At 43.0% G+C, this 14,842-nt stretch overlaps 1 protein-coding gene across 1 annotated transcript in view; it reads left to right on the top strand.

Moving 5' to 3' along the window:
• C8A (complement C8 alpha chain) overlaps window positions 1-14,842 on the top strand; it is a 67,220-nt gene that overhangs the window by 20,316 nt on the left and 32,062 nt on the right. The window contains exons 2-5 of the mRNA XM_007104582.3: window positions 1,430-1,532; window positions 6,518-6,662; window positions 7,640-7,787; window positions 13,294-13,483. Coding sequence (XP_007104644.2) covers window positions 1,430-1,532; window positions 6,518-6,662; window positions 7,640-7,787; window positions 13,294-13,483 — 586 coding nt within the window. The remainder of the gene's footprint in view (window positions 1-1,429; window positions 1,533-6,517; window positions 6,663-7,639; window positions 7,788-13,293; window positions 13,484-14,842) is intronic.

Raw genomic sequence — 14,842 nt, 5'->3', positions numbered from 1 at the left:
GCAGGGCAGAAATAGAGACACAGATGTGGAGAACAAACGTATGGACACCAAGGGGGGAAAGCAGCGGGGGCGGGGGGTGGAGGTGTGATGAATTGGGAGATTGGGATTGACATGTATACACTGATGTGTATAAAATGGATAACTAATAAGAACCTGCTGTATAATAAAATTAAATTAAAAAGAAAAAAAAAGTAATGGTGGCTAAAACTACTGTGGCCTTGATACAAATCAAGTCATTGACACCAAACTCACAGGAAAGAAATTGTTTCACTTAGAAAAGTCCTGAAAATAGTTAAAATTGTTAATTTTATTAAAACCCAATCTTTGAATACATGTTACTTAAATATTATTTGTGGCAAAATGGAAAAGATACATAAAGAACTTCTACTGTACCTAAGTATGAGGGTTGCACAACAATATGAATGTATTTAATGCCACTGAAGTGTAAGCTTCAAAATGGTTATGGTAAAATGTAAATTTTATGTTACATGTATTTTACCACAGTAAAATACTGGGGAAGAAAAGAGCATTAGGCCATATACCTTTTGTTATATAGCAGCCTCATACAGTTATGTAGTTGAAAAAATTTATGTAGTTGAGCAGTGTTTTAATAGTCTTCTCAGATAATTGTGGATGTTCTTTGATGCTACACCAAATCTTGAAAAGCAGTCATTTCTTAAATGTTAGTTGCACTTGGAACCTGAAAGCCTATCAATGAATTTTTTGTACTCTGTTACATTAAAACCCATTGATCTACGTATCCTTTAATGTATCTGGAACCCATACATGATTTTTATAACATCAGACATTGGAAATTTAGAAAACAATGGTCCTCTGAGTGTACATATCTTAAAAATAGTCACACATTTCACTATAACATATTAATAAGTCAAATTCACTAATATTAACAGTGATCTCAAGTTCATGGTAGTGAACATGTTTTCCAAAATTTTAATTTTCGTTTGAAAGCCCAAACGAGGCTGGTCATAGGATATAAACTTTCTGTCATAAGCTGAAAAATTTCTGGGGTTCTAATGCACAGCATAGTGACTATAGTTAGTAATAGTGTATTGTACACTTGGAATTTGCTAGGAGAGTAGATCTGAAGTGTTTCTACCACATCAGAAAAAAAAAAAAAGAAAGAAAAAAAAAAGGGCAACTATGGGAGGTGATGGATGTGTTTCCCTTGGTTGTGATAATCATGTCACAATGTATATGTATGTCAAACCATCACGTTGGTCATCCTAAATATACCATACGATTGTTGTCAATTATGCCTCAGTAAAGCTGGAGAAAAATTCAGCACCTGTTTTCATATTATTAAGATACTGTCACGTTAAAAGACCTTTTTGAATTCATAATTACAAAAATTAAAATGATCATGATAAAAAATTTAAAAATTGAAGCAAGGGGTCTCTTCTCTCTTTAGGAGAGTCAGTCGGGCTGTTCAAAGTTCTACTCCCACAGCTGTTTCCTGCCAGCTGGGCAACTGGGGAGAGTGGACAGATTGCTTTCCATGCCGGGAGAAAAAGGTGAGACATTTATGACCAATTTTGGAGCATTTAACATTTAAATTGTGTACTAGGCATTCAAATGGAGATAAGCAGTCAGGTCTATAAATCTAGAGGTCTGGGGAGAAAAGGGTATTCAGAAGCCATACGCACGTGGCTGGTGGAACTTATTTCTGCCTCTTCTGATTTTGTTTGTAAGGCATTTGGATGAGGCTGCAAAAGATGTGTATGTTATGGCTTAGATGCAGAAAAGCGGCCCTCCGGACATGGGCACACTGATCCCCACTGGCCTCTCTGGGTCCTGGCCTATGTATTACCTTCTAATGAGGGTCATCTGGAGGGACCAATGGCTTAGGAACAAAATGCCAAGCTGTCCATGACCTATGAGGAACTGAGATAAACCAAAGCATGTCACACAGGGTGTTCCTGAGGATTTCACTTTCATGCACTGAAAAGGCTGACATGCCCAATGAACAGATGTGTATCTATCTTGCCCATCTAAGTGGTTTTAATTGGTCCAAGATGATCACTAAACTCAGTGGCATAAGGGGGATGTTGAGAGCACTCGGCTCTGTCAGGGAGGAGTATTACAATTCTGTCTTTGTTCAGAATCACTGGCTCATGGTGACAATAGAAAGAAGACTAACTTCGAATCTGTTTTCTTAGTATTTTAAAATCTCTGCAGACGACACATGCCTTCCCTGGATGCACCCAGGGTGGGCGCAGCCCAGACGTGGTACACCACTGCCCGAACCTCGTCTATTAGCCTATTGCTGTCAAGCCTGTTTTTAAGCTTCGATTCTGCAGCTTCGATTCTGGCTTGCACCTTATCTGCTGAGTTACTTTGGACATAATTTTTACCTTCTCTGTGCCTCTGATTCCTAATCTATAAATGGGAGTAGAAACAGTACTTACACCATAGAGTTACTGAGAGCGTTAAAAGAGAAATGCATGCAAAGTGCTTTTCATGGCATCTGGCACAAAGTAAGTGTTCAATAAATGTGAGCTGTTTCTGTACTTCCTATCTGTGCCCTCCTCTCCACCCCCACTCCCACTGCCTTGAATCAAGCCCTGCTCTTCTCTCACCTGAGTGATACTCTCGCAGAGCCCTGCTGATAGTCCTCCTGCCTCCAGACCCCTCCTCAGTTAGATGCAAAAGTGCCCTGTGAAGTTTAGATGACACTGGCAGAAACACCATTTGGAGCTAGTTTAGTCAAATTTGAAGGCTAAAATTTATGATTTTGCCTCTCCCATCTCTAGGATATGCCAAAGAATCTTAGATGTCCCAGTTTAAAAATATCTGGCCCCCAATTCTCATTCTGCTTTGACATCCTGGATTAGTTTTCTGAGCCTGCTGTAACAAATGCCAAAAACTGGTTGGCTCAGAACAACAGAAATGTATTCTCTCAGAGTTCTGGAGACCAGAAGTCTGCAATCAAGGTGTCAGCACGGCCAGGCTCTCTCTGGAAGCTCTAGGGGAGAAGCCGTTCTTTGCTCCTTCCAGCTTTTGGTGGCTGCCTTGCTCCAATCTCTGCTCCTGTCTGCATCACCCCTTCCCTTCTGTGTGTCTCCTTTATGTGTCTATGTGAAATCTCCCTCTCCTTTCCTCTTATAAGGACACTGTGATGGCATTTAGGGTCCTCCTAGATAATCCAGAGTAATTTCTCCAAAGTAATGATGTCTGCAAAGATCCTTTTTTCCAAATAAGATAACATTTACAACTTTCAAGGATTAGGACTTAATTTCTTTGCATGGTCTTTAGTCAACCTATTATACATTTAAACAGCATCCTAAAGCTACACTTTTCTCTTGTGCTGCAGTTTAGATAGCAGATAGCACAGGTGAATGACTTACATTTAAATCAACGTTTATTACTTTCTTAGGGACTCAAAAAGACATGTGTCTTTAAAGTCATCCTTAAAATAATTAAATTCTGTTAATTTTTTAACTGAAAGACCATCTGAGTTTCTATTAATATTTTTCTTCCTCTCAAAATCACCCAGTCAATGACGTGAATTTCTGGAAAGAAACATTTTCTACTAGCTAGAAAAGAAAATTATGTCTTAATGATACCAACCACGGGCAATGGCACGGAGAAGTCCCTAGGGAAGTATACTTACCAACCTTTCTGCAACACAACGTCTTCATTATTTGATAACAACCTAGAAAATAAGGAGCGGGTGGGAATGAACCTCATGTCTGCACCATCATTCCAAGTACAGAAACCACAGGAAGGATGATAATGACAATATACAGTCACCATTATTAAATAATGTCTGTATACCAAGGACTGTGCTCATGCTTTAAATAAATCATCCTCTTATTTGACTTTCACAGCCAACAGTAGGTGACAGACACCACCCAATCCCTTTGCTTAGTCTGCCCAGTAAGAACGTGGCAGAGCCTCGATTTACAACTTGGTCAGTCTGATTCCAAAATGCCCGTGAACCTGAGCCATATGCCTCTCCTGCCTCTCCCGGAGCTATATGGAGAGTAGTAAGTGATATTAGAGATCACCTAATCCAATTCCCACTCAGTCACAATCCTTCCAGAGTAGCCCAACAGCTGGCTACGAGGATGATGACGATGTTGATACCTATTATTACTAAGCGCATACCAGAACCACGCAGAATGCTGATGTCTTTCCCTGTGTTATCACTAATCTTCAGAACACTCTCATCTCTCTCGTCTTACAGATGAGAAAACCGAGGGTCAGAGACATTAAGTAATTTACCCAGTGACACATATACCGTAAGTGGCAGAACTGAAATTCTAACCCAGCTTAAAATGGGATCATTAATAGTACTTAACCCCCAGACTTGTGAGGATTATCTGACATAAAGAATGTAAAGGGTTTGGGCAATAGTAAGCACTCAATAACTGGTAGCTACCATCACCATCATCACCATGATGGTAACTTCAGGTCTTATAACCGATGAATGTTTTCAAGGTTGAGAAAGAGAATTGGCTATACATTTGTATGATGAGCTCTCTTTTATTTACTGCATTGTGGGGCAAGAGCGTGGGTAGAAAATGAAAATATCCCCCTATTCCCACACTGATCGCTAATTATAATCTCTTCTCACCTAGTTTACACACCTTTTATCGCTGTTATTAACTGAAAGTCAGGGAAGGCAAATGGGCAGGTTGGATCCTCACTTCTTTCTGCTACCTCTGCCTCTTTGCTAAGAGGCAGTTAAGTAGGCAAAAGTGGCCAAGAGGAAAGGGAGGGGAAGCTTCACACTCACCCCTGGAAGCATCTGGAAAAGGCTGCACTGATAATGATAATGATGTGGAAACCACTTCCATTTATTGAGCACCAGTGATATGCCAGGCACAGGGCTAGGTGTGTCCTCAGAACTTCTCTCGCTTAGTTCTCACAAAACCCTTTCGAGGTAAGGTGTCATCACACCCATTTTACATACTAGACAATGGTCGCTCAGAAAAGTTAAGTGACTTGCTCATGGGCAGTTGGTAAGTAAATCCAGGATTTGGACCTAAGTTGGTCTAATCTCATGCCTGTGCTCTTTCAGCTACAGGACACAGGTGAAGGAATCATTAGTAATTGTGATTAGTAAGGTCAACTAAGTCAACTACATCATTTTATAGATTTGGAAACTGAGGCAGAAAGTGCCAGGCACTGATAACTTTACACAGCAAGTAATACATAGATTCAGGCCAGGAACTCAATTCGCTTACTTCTCAAATCATTGCCTTCCTATTTACTTATTAACAGTTTTGAAGCTAGGGCCTGTGGGCTAAGAGACGGCAGAAAATATGGGGCTGATTGACACTCTGTGTGAAGCTCTTCATACAGCATGTTTGATATTGTTATATTTTTTATCTCCTCAACCATCTCTAAGCTTCTTAAAGACAGGGATGGAACTTCAATTTCTTGGAATATCTTACTGTTCAGCTTCTTCCTGATACGCTAGTATCTAACACTGTACACCCTAGAGAAGACAGTGTCATAAAAACATTGAGTCCAAGACTGGTATGCATTTTTATTCTTTCTCTCCTTCCTTCAATAAGTATTTATTCATCTGCAGTCAGAGCTGGACACAGGGCCTCAGATGATGTCTTCAGAGCTCTTTTTGTCTCTCTACTTGTTGGATGGGCTCTTTCTATAGTAGGCAAGATGACCACTTGATACCCATAATTCCCAGCAACTTCAGCTAAAAAGAAACTATCTTTTCCAATAGTTCTGAAAGAAACTTCCCAGAGAGGACTATGATTGCCATAAGGTTGAGTCATGAACCAATCATTGCAACTTGGCAGATGATTGGTACTCTGGTTGCCCTGCCTCGTTCACATCCACACGTCCTGTGACTGAGGGGGTGGCATCACCCCCACCTGAACCATACGAGACATTGCCACAAGGAAAGAGGAAATGCCATGACCAGAAGAAATTCTTCAAAGGAAAAGTGACAAACATCTTTTTAAAGGTGACTACCATGTAACTGACCATAGATCAAGTGCCAAGTATATGAAGCCAAATAAGACGTGGCCCTCCCTTTGCTGACCCTAACCCTATGTGCAAGTTGTTCCTAAACTAGTGAGAAAGGTAAACAAAGAAGTGGACAGTCAATCACAACCTTATATGACAAGTGCTAGGAGAGAGGGTACGTAGGGAACTGAGAATATATTACTCAATTAGGGAAGTTTGTTCCCGAGGAGGTAAACCGTGAGTCTTGAAAGATGAATAGGTACTAACTGGCTTCAGAGGGGGGAGACAGAGGTCCTTCCTAGCAAGTAGGAAGACCCTAGAAATAACTAGTCCAAACCTCTCATTTGATGTCCGGAGGCCCTACTCAATATTCCAGCTGGTGACAGTGCCACCTCTGGTTGAACACCGCCATTTATGATCACTCATCCCCGCAAAAGACAGCTTTGCAGGCAGCTCTCAATCATTAGACAGTCATTCCTTATGTTAAGCTGAGACCTGCCTGCACCAATCTCAGTTGATTGATAGACAATGAATGTGTCTGGTTCCAAATCTGATTTAGTACAGATACCGGAGCCTCCTGCAGCCAAACAAGTTTGGGGGAACCATCTGCAGTGGGACTGTCTGGGACCAAGCCAGCTGCCACAGTCCCACAGCTTGTGTGAAGCAAGCACAGTGTGGACAGGATTTCCAGTGTAAGGAGACAGGTGAGTAGTATCTCAGAAGGATAACAGCTGTGCCTGTCAAACTTAATATGCAAAACAGTTCTCCAGGAGCTTGTTAGAATGCAGGCTCCTGAGCCCTTCCCCTAGAAGTTGTTGTTCTGGGGTTTGGGATGGGACCCAGGAAGCTGAATTTTAAGCCACGTCAGCAGCCCAAGTAAATTTGAGGCAACTTTGCTGGAACACCTGTTGATTTGGAAAAGGTACAATTCACTCATCCATCCATTCATTGAGTAAATGCTGATTGGGTGCATATGATGGCCAGACAATGTGCTACCTGCTGGTGATGCAGAGGTGAAAAGTTCTTGGGCCTGATCTCAGAGTACTCCTAGTCTCTTTGGGAGACAGACCTATAAGGAATCAATGACAATGTCCTGTGACAGCCAGTGTAATGGGTCTATGTACAGGGTCCAATGTACGGACTCTGGCAGGGGGTGCCTACATCTGCTTTGGGCAGTCAGAGCAGGATTCAAAGTGGTACTTGAGCTGAGACTTAGAAAATGAAAAGGATTTTGCTAGGAGACAGAATGTGCAAAAACGCAGAGATCTAGGGACTCACAATCAGCCCAGAATAAGTGCTTTGGGAAGAGAGGCAGGGGATGGGCCAGGTAGGTTACCGGGGGCCAGACAGTGGCATTTGGAAGCAGAGGAATGGGGAGGTCCTGAAGCATGCAGAGCAAGGGATGACATGGCCAGACAGGAAATTTAGAAAGATCCCTGGGGCTGCAATGTGGAGACTGAAGAGCAAGCCTGGGGCAGGGTCTGAGCTGGGGGGCTACACAGGTGAGAGACATGGAGGCTGGAGGGAGGGCAGAGGCAGTGAGGATGGAAGGAGGATGGAACAGGACTGGGAGGATCAAAGGGCTATTTCAGAGGTGGAACGGACTTGGTGACTATGGATGCAGGTCATGAGGGCGGGGGAGGAGTCCCGGACACTAGAAGCATCCACGGCCTCTCCTCAGGTCGCTGCCTGAAACGCCACCTGGTGTGTAATGGAGACACGGACTGCCTGGATGGCTCTGATGAGGACAACTGTGAAGACGTCGGGGTCTTGGAAGATGACTGCAGCCAGTATGACCCGATTCCAGGATCAGAGAAGGTGACCTCGGGGTGAGTTGCTGCCGGCTGGCTGTGGCGGGCAGGGCATGACTTCTCTCCAATCATGAGTATTAGTTTCAGGGAAAGAAGAGGGTCTTTGGGGGGAATCTCTCTGGAGTGTATCCTGTGAGGCCGTCTTCACCATCTCTCTGTGTCTTAGTCCATCTGGGCTGCTCTAACAAAATACCACACACTGGGGCTTCCCTGGTGGCGCAGTGGTTGAGAGTCTGCCTGCCGATGCAGGGGACACGGGTTCGTGCCCCGGTCCGGGAAGATCCCACATGCCACGGAGCGGCTGGGCCCGTGAGCCATGGCCGCTGAGCCTGTGCGTCCGGAGTCTGTGCTCCGCAACGGGAGAGGCCACAGCAGCGAGAGGCCCGGGTACCGCAAAAAAAACAAACAAAAAAAACACCCACACACTGGGTGGCTTATCAACAACAGAAATGTATTTCTCACAGTTCTGAGGCTGATAGTCTGAGATCAGGGTGTTAGCCTGGTCAGGTGAGGGTGTTCCTTCAGGCCGCAGACTTCTCATTGTGCCCTCACATGGTGGAAGGGGCTAGGGAGCTCTGTGGGGTCTCCTTGATAAGAGCACTGATGCCATTCATGAGGGCTCCACTCTCATGACCTAAGCGTCTCCCAAAGGTCTCCCTCCAAATACCACCACATGAGGGGTTAGAGTTTCAACATCTGAATTTTACAGGACATAGCTCATGTTTTCCCCTTTATGTCTCTGCCCAAGGGTCCTCCTTCCACCCTTTCCCACTCTACTGCTCATTCCTCTTGCCCCAATTCCATTTCCAAGGCCCTTTTAAGAAGCTACACCTTCCATGAAGGCTTCCAATATCCCCAAAAGACAGCACTTCTCTGGCCCAAGTGCACTTTCCAGTAGCCCTGTTCTTACTCTGCTTTGCACTGTGGTTGCTGATATAACCAAGGCTTTAGGGTGAGATGGGGTGGGGCTTGAATCTCCACTTTGCTATTGCTGGCTTATACCTCTCAGGCCAGTTTCTTTATCTGTTGAGATCCAATCAGCCTCAATTCTAACTTTACTTCACTGTGCACCTTATTTCATGTTTAGTCCCTTGCACACATCATACTCTTTTCTTCTGACTTCATAAAGTTAGTTCCTTCTTTCTGGAATGTCCTTCCCTGTATTCCTAACTGGTTAACTTTTTACCTAGTGTTGTGCCCTGAATTGTAGCCCCCTAAAACTTGTATGTTGAAGCCCTAACCCCCAATATGACCATATTTAGAGATAGGGCCTTTACAGAGGTAATTAAGGTCAAATGAGCTCATAAGGGTGGGGCCCTAATCCAATAGGACTGGTGTCCTTATAAGAAGAGGAAGAGACACCAGAGAGCTCTCTCTCACCTCTCACCATGTGCACAGAGAAGGGGCCATGTGAGGCTATGGCGAGAAGGTGGCCATCTGCAACCCAGGAAGAGAGGCCTCACCAGAAACCAACCCTGATGGCACCTTTCTCTTAGACTTCTAGCCTCCAGAACTGAGAGAACATAAATGTCTATTCTTTGAGTGATCCAGACTTGTGTATTGTATTGGGTATGGTACTTTGCTATGACAGCCCAGCTAAGACACCTAGGCATCACCTCCTCTAGCTGGTCTTTTTGACACCCCCTCCCCTCCTCTCAACACTGTCTAGGCTGGCTTAGTCCCCTCCTACTGTTCCCAACGTCTTTGTGTGTCCTGCTCTCCCAGGAATTATCCAACAGGGCAGAGACATCTGTTCCCCAGGCTAAGGGGTCCTCGTCATCTTCTGCTTCTCCAGCATCCAGCACAGGGCCACACTCATAGTGACACATGGTATTGTTAGTTCCCTGACACTTTGCTTTGGGCCTTGTCCCCTAACTTGATTATAAACTCTTTGAGGGCTGAGGCTGCTCTGATTCATCTTTTTCATCTCCTCAGCCCTTATGTCAGAGCTTTCCCCAGAACAGCCTCTCACTGAGTATTGATTGCAGTGAAACAAATCAATATACCAACTGGACCTTTACAGATGAGGAAACAGAGAGAGACAGTACTCATCACACAGTGACCCGGCCACGTGGCAGCCCACTCTGGGTCAGGTGTGGGTGCTGTGAAATGCAGCTCTCATTCATTGTGGTTTAATTATCTTCAGATCACAGCCCACCTACAAGATAGGACAGAATCCTGTAAATGCATGTAGACACACACGTATGAAAAGATGATCAAATTCCTGTTTCTTTTAGACCAATAATATTAGTTTCCTTGGACTGCCATAACAAAGTGCCACAAACTAGGTGGCTTAAGCAATAGAAATTTATTTTCTCAGGAGGCTAGAAGTCTCAGATGCGAGTTTCAGCAGGATTGCTTTTTCTGAGGCCTCTCTCCTTGGCTTGTGAATGGCTGTCTTCTCCCTTTGTCGTCACATGGTCTTCCTGCTGTACATGGCTGTGTCCTAACTTCCTCTTCTTAGAAGGATACCAGTCCTACTGGATTAGGGTCCTCCCTAATAACTTCATTTTAACTTAATTACCTCTCTAAGCATCCTATCACCAAAACACAGTCAAATTCTGAGGTTTTGGGAGTCGGGACTTCAACATACAAATATTGGGAGAACATATTTCAGCCTCTAACACCAATAAAAGGGGATTCTTGTTGATTTTGAAAGGGACTGTGGGATAAACAGAGTACAAGCATGAAATATTGAGGTTTTGACTTGAAAAACAATTCCCTCATTATTGACAAAAATATCACAGACCATGACCCTGCTCTCATATGACTCAATCAGGAGATTTCAAACGTACTTGCTGATTCGTGTGCTTTGCCACACCTAACACTGAAACCAGTAGAATGGGTCCACCTCCACTCCCAGCAGCTGACATTATGGTGGTTTTTTCATTCATCTCAAGATCTCAGAGGCCTTTCCTGGTATCTTATTTTTTTCTAATTTAGGCATTTCTCAGTTTTTAATTTTTATTTATTGTTACAGAAGTAATGCCTATTTGAGGTAAAAACAGAAATTCTTCCTTCACTATCCTTCACCTGGTCCCACCCACTCACACTCTCTCTCTTCCCTCCCTAGAGCTGACCCCTGTTACATGATTTTGCAGTCATGTAAAAATGCACTGACAACATACACTGTATGGAAGGTATGCCTATCAGGTGTATTGTGCATTATAGACCTAAGTGTATTTTACGTAACTGTGATCAGACTGTACATATTGTCCATAACTTGCTTTTTTCACTTAATAATATATTTTGAAGATTTTCCTCCCATATCTTCTATTGTCTTTTTCTAGGCAGCATAGTGTTCCTAACAGGGGTCAGCAGACTATGGCCTGAACACCAAATTCAGCCTGCTGTCTATTTTTAAATAAAGTTTTATTGAAACACAGCTTCTGCCCTACAGTGGAAGAGCTCAGTAGTTGCAACAGAAACCTACGTAGCCTACAAGACCTAAAATATTTACTATCTGGCCCTTTGTAAAAAATAAAATAAAATTTCCCAATTCTCCTATAGTATAACTATATAATTTATTTAACTACCTCCTATTGAAAGATAATTAGATTGTTTTCCATTTTTCTCTTATAGACAGTGCTGCAATGAACATTCTTACATACATAATTTTGTACCCATGTGTGAATATTTCTAAATTCCGAAAAGTAGAATGTCTCTCTTTATTTTCACTGGGGCTTCTGCAATCACATTTTAAAAATATACATAGGCTTTACTTACGGTTAGAGGTTACATTAAAATCTTAGGGCTTACTGTTCTTTAGAGTTTTTCTTTGGCCCATTAGAGGGCCTGTATTTATCAGCTACAGGCAGAAACATGTTCCACAGGGGGAAAGATAGAAACTGCAGGGTAAAGACTAAGAACCCAGACTGTAGTGTCAAAAAAAATCTAGGAAAAAAATCCAGCTATGACTATAGGCAAGTTACTTAATTTTTCTGAGCTTCAATTTTTGCATTTGAAAAATTGTCATGAGGTTGAAAGTTAATGTATGCTAAATGTCTGGTATAGTGTGTATTCAATTCATCATAGCTATTATTACATCACTTCCACTAATGTGAAGAAAGAGATGGAGAAAGGAAGAGAAGAAGGAAGTGAACTTACATTGAATTTCTACTATATGCCAGGTGCTCTACAATTATCCATTTATTCCTTTGAAGTAGGTTTTATTTAAAGTTTTTCCCCTGCTCATCTGCCTTTGTGCCCTTTCACAGAGGACATAAATGAACAGGACAAATGCTATGCCAGAGGCGATCACTGAATGCCATGGGAACACAGAGGAAAGACAATCGTCTGTCCAGGATAATCAAAGAAGGCAATACAGAGGACGCAACATTTGAGTTGGGTCTTAAAGGCTGAGTAGGAGTTTGAGAGGCAAAGACAAGCTATCATTTTCTTATCCACAACATATGAGGCTTAGATTGTTAGGTCTTATAACTCTTAGCCAACTTTCAATGATTTTGTTCGGTTAACTTTCTCTTTGTGTGAAATTAAAGCAGACTTTCACCAGTTTCACATGATTTTTACCTAAATATGGTTAAACCATCCATGACCTAAAACAGAGAACTTGGGCAGATAGATTTGAAATATCCCAGAGAGGGAAGTATGGGAAATATTTCTGGAAAGGTATTGGGCTAGGGGAAAAGAAGGATTACTATCAACTGTACTTCTGCTTTACTCTGATACTCTCTTTTAGACTTCACAAAAACCAGGAGAGGTAGTTCTACTATGTCTGTTCTTCAAATGAGGAAAATGAGCTTCAGGAAGTTTCTAGAATGTGTCCAAAGTCACACAGCTAGTAAATGACAGAGCTGGAAATTAAGCAGGCGTCTCCCTGACCTCCACACCGTGCCTCCTCCATGCTATGGCCTTTCTGAGGGTTAGATCCTCAGCTTAGCACTATGAACTACATCCAATATTTCAAACCTATTTTTTAGCAGCAAAACCTTTTCTGAAATCATACTAACAAAAACAACAGTGACATTTATTTAACACTTCATATATGCTAAGTACTGTTATGATTCCATTACTTGTTTTAACTCCTTGTTTAACTCTGTGAGGGCAGTAGTATTAGCTGCTTTTTACAAATGATTAAACTGAGGCACAGAGAGGTTAAATGATCTGCCCAAGGTCACACAGCTAGATGTGGCAGAGATAGGAAACGGGTCCAGACTGTCTGGTTCCTGTGCTTGGATTCTTGATAATCATGCATATTCTTATTCAATTTACTCAGCAAATATTTAGAGGTGCCTCCCATGTGGGAGCACTGTTATAGATGCTGAATGGAGTTGTCTGGCTGATCTGGTCTAAGGGAACCTGGGGGCCCAGGCCCAGTCCACTCAGTCTCCCTTTGTTGCCCAAAGTGGCCCTTAAGGTACTTCAAGGAAATCTGGGGTTCCACAGAACAGAGTTTGAGAAATGCTGCTTAGCCCACCAGGTACGTTATGGTCCAGAGAATATTTTGTGCTATCTCTGCTCTTCCGATGCTCTCTCCCAGAAGCTGCTTGCCTTTTCAATTTAGGTATAATTTCCTGACCCAGAAAGAAGCTCAGAGCGTATACGATGTCAGGTATTATGGGGGCCAGTGTGAGACCGTATACAATGGGGAATGGAGAGAGCTTCGGTACGACTCTACCTGTGAGCGTCTCTACTATGGAGATGATGAGAAGTACTTCCGGAAACCCTACAATTTCCTGAAGTACCACTTTGAGGTAAGTCTGAACAGGGGTGCTCACAGGCCACTGGGTGGGTGCAGGGAGGGGAAGCTGTTGGTGGAGGTAGCTGCCTTGCTTTGGAAGGTCTTATTTGCTGTAGGGTTTGCTGGTGGCTGAAGGTCCCACCGCACCTGCCCTCACGCATGCTTAGTGCTGAAGAGGCAACGGCAGGGTCAGTGAGCCGCCTACTGTAAATGGGACCAGCCCCTGCTAGATCTCGGCTCCAGTCCTAAGTCAATAAAATAGATTCGGGGCCTGATTTTCTAGGCTGCTTGTCAGAAGACCTATTTCCAGGTTTTGACTCTATTAGAATAGACGTGTATCAGACCTTGAGCAGCTCACTGCCCCTCCGCGGGCCCAGGTTACTAAGATGTAAAGTGGGGGCAGGACAGGAGGTGGCTGGGGGTTCTGAGACCTGTGCTCCTGCTTCACCAGGAGCAGGTCCTCACTGATGACCTTCATCTCTTGACTTTGTGTCCATGATTTTGTTGGAAGAAAGGGTTCTGCTATTGAAAAGTGCTTGCAAACTGCTGATGATACCTAAGATTCTCCCCATCTTTAAAATTCTGCAGTCTCCTGGTCACCCTGTAGCTCACACCTCACTGAAGGCTTACCATGTGTCAGCTCTTCTATTTTCACACAAATTCTCCCACCGAATCCTCATCATAAGACGATGCGTCAGATATTATTATTGGCCCATCTTAGATATTAAAAACCCCAGAGACTTAGAGGGATAAAGCGCCAGGCCCAGTAGGTAAGCACAGACAAGATTTCAATCCAGATCTATCTGAACTAAGCCTGGCTATACATCTTTTAGAAGGGAGGCTAGATTATGCAAATTCTATCTATGTATCATCCACATTCTATCTATAGAGAGAGATGATAGGATGCCAGTACTCTGAACAATTATCTAGTCACATCCTCCCTCCCCCAAGTTTCTCAAGAGAAAAATATTGACAGAGGATAAGGCCAGGCTTATTGAGTCTGTTTTTAAGAAATTGGCTCTCACTATTCACAATAGCCAAGACATGGAAGCAACCTAAATGTCCATCATAAAGAAGATGTGTTGTATATATACAAAGGAATGTTGCTCAGCCATAAAAAAGAATGAAATGTTGTCATTTGTAGCAACATGGATGGACCTGGAGATTATCGCACTAAGTGAAGTAAGCCAGACAGAGAAAGACAAATACTATATGATATCACTTATATGTGGAACCTAAAACAATAATACCAATCAACTTATTTACAAAACAGAAACAGACTCACAGACATAGAAAACAAACTTAGGGCTACCAAAGGGGAAAGGGGAGTGGGAGGGATAAATCAGGAGTATGGGATTAACAGAAACACACT

This window comes from Physeter macrocephalus, chromosome 4 (assembly GCF_002837175.3).
Source record: "Physeter macrocephalus isolate SW-GA chromosome 4, ASM283717v5, whole genome shotgun sequence".
Taxonomy (NCBI): domain Eukaryota; kingdom Metazoa; phylum Chordata; class Mammalia; order Artiodactyla; family Physeteridae; genus Physeter; species Physeter macrocephalus.
The sequence above is the reverse complement of the archived record's forward strand: the minus strand, read 5'-3'. Positions and strand labels throughout refer to the sequence as shown.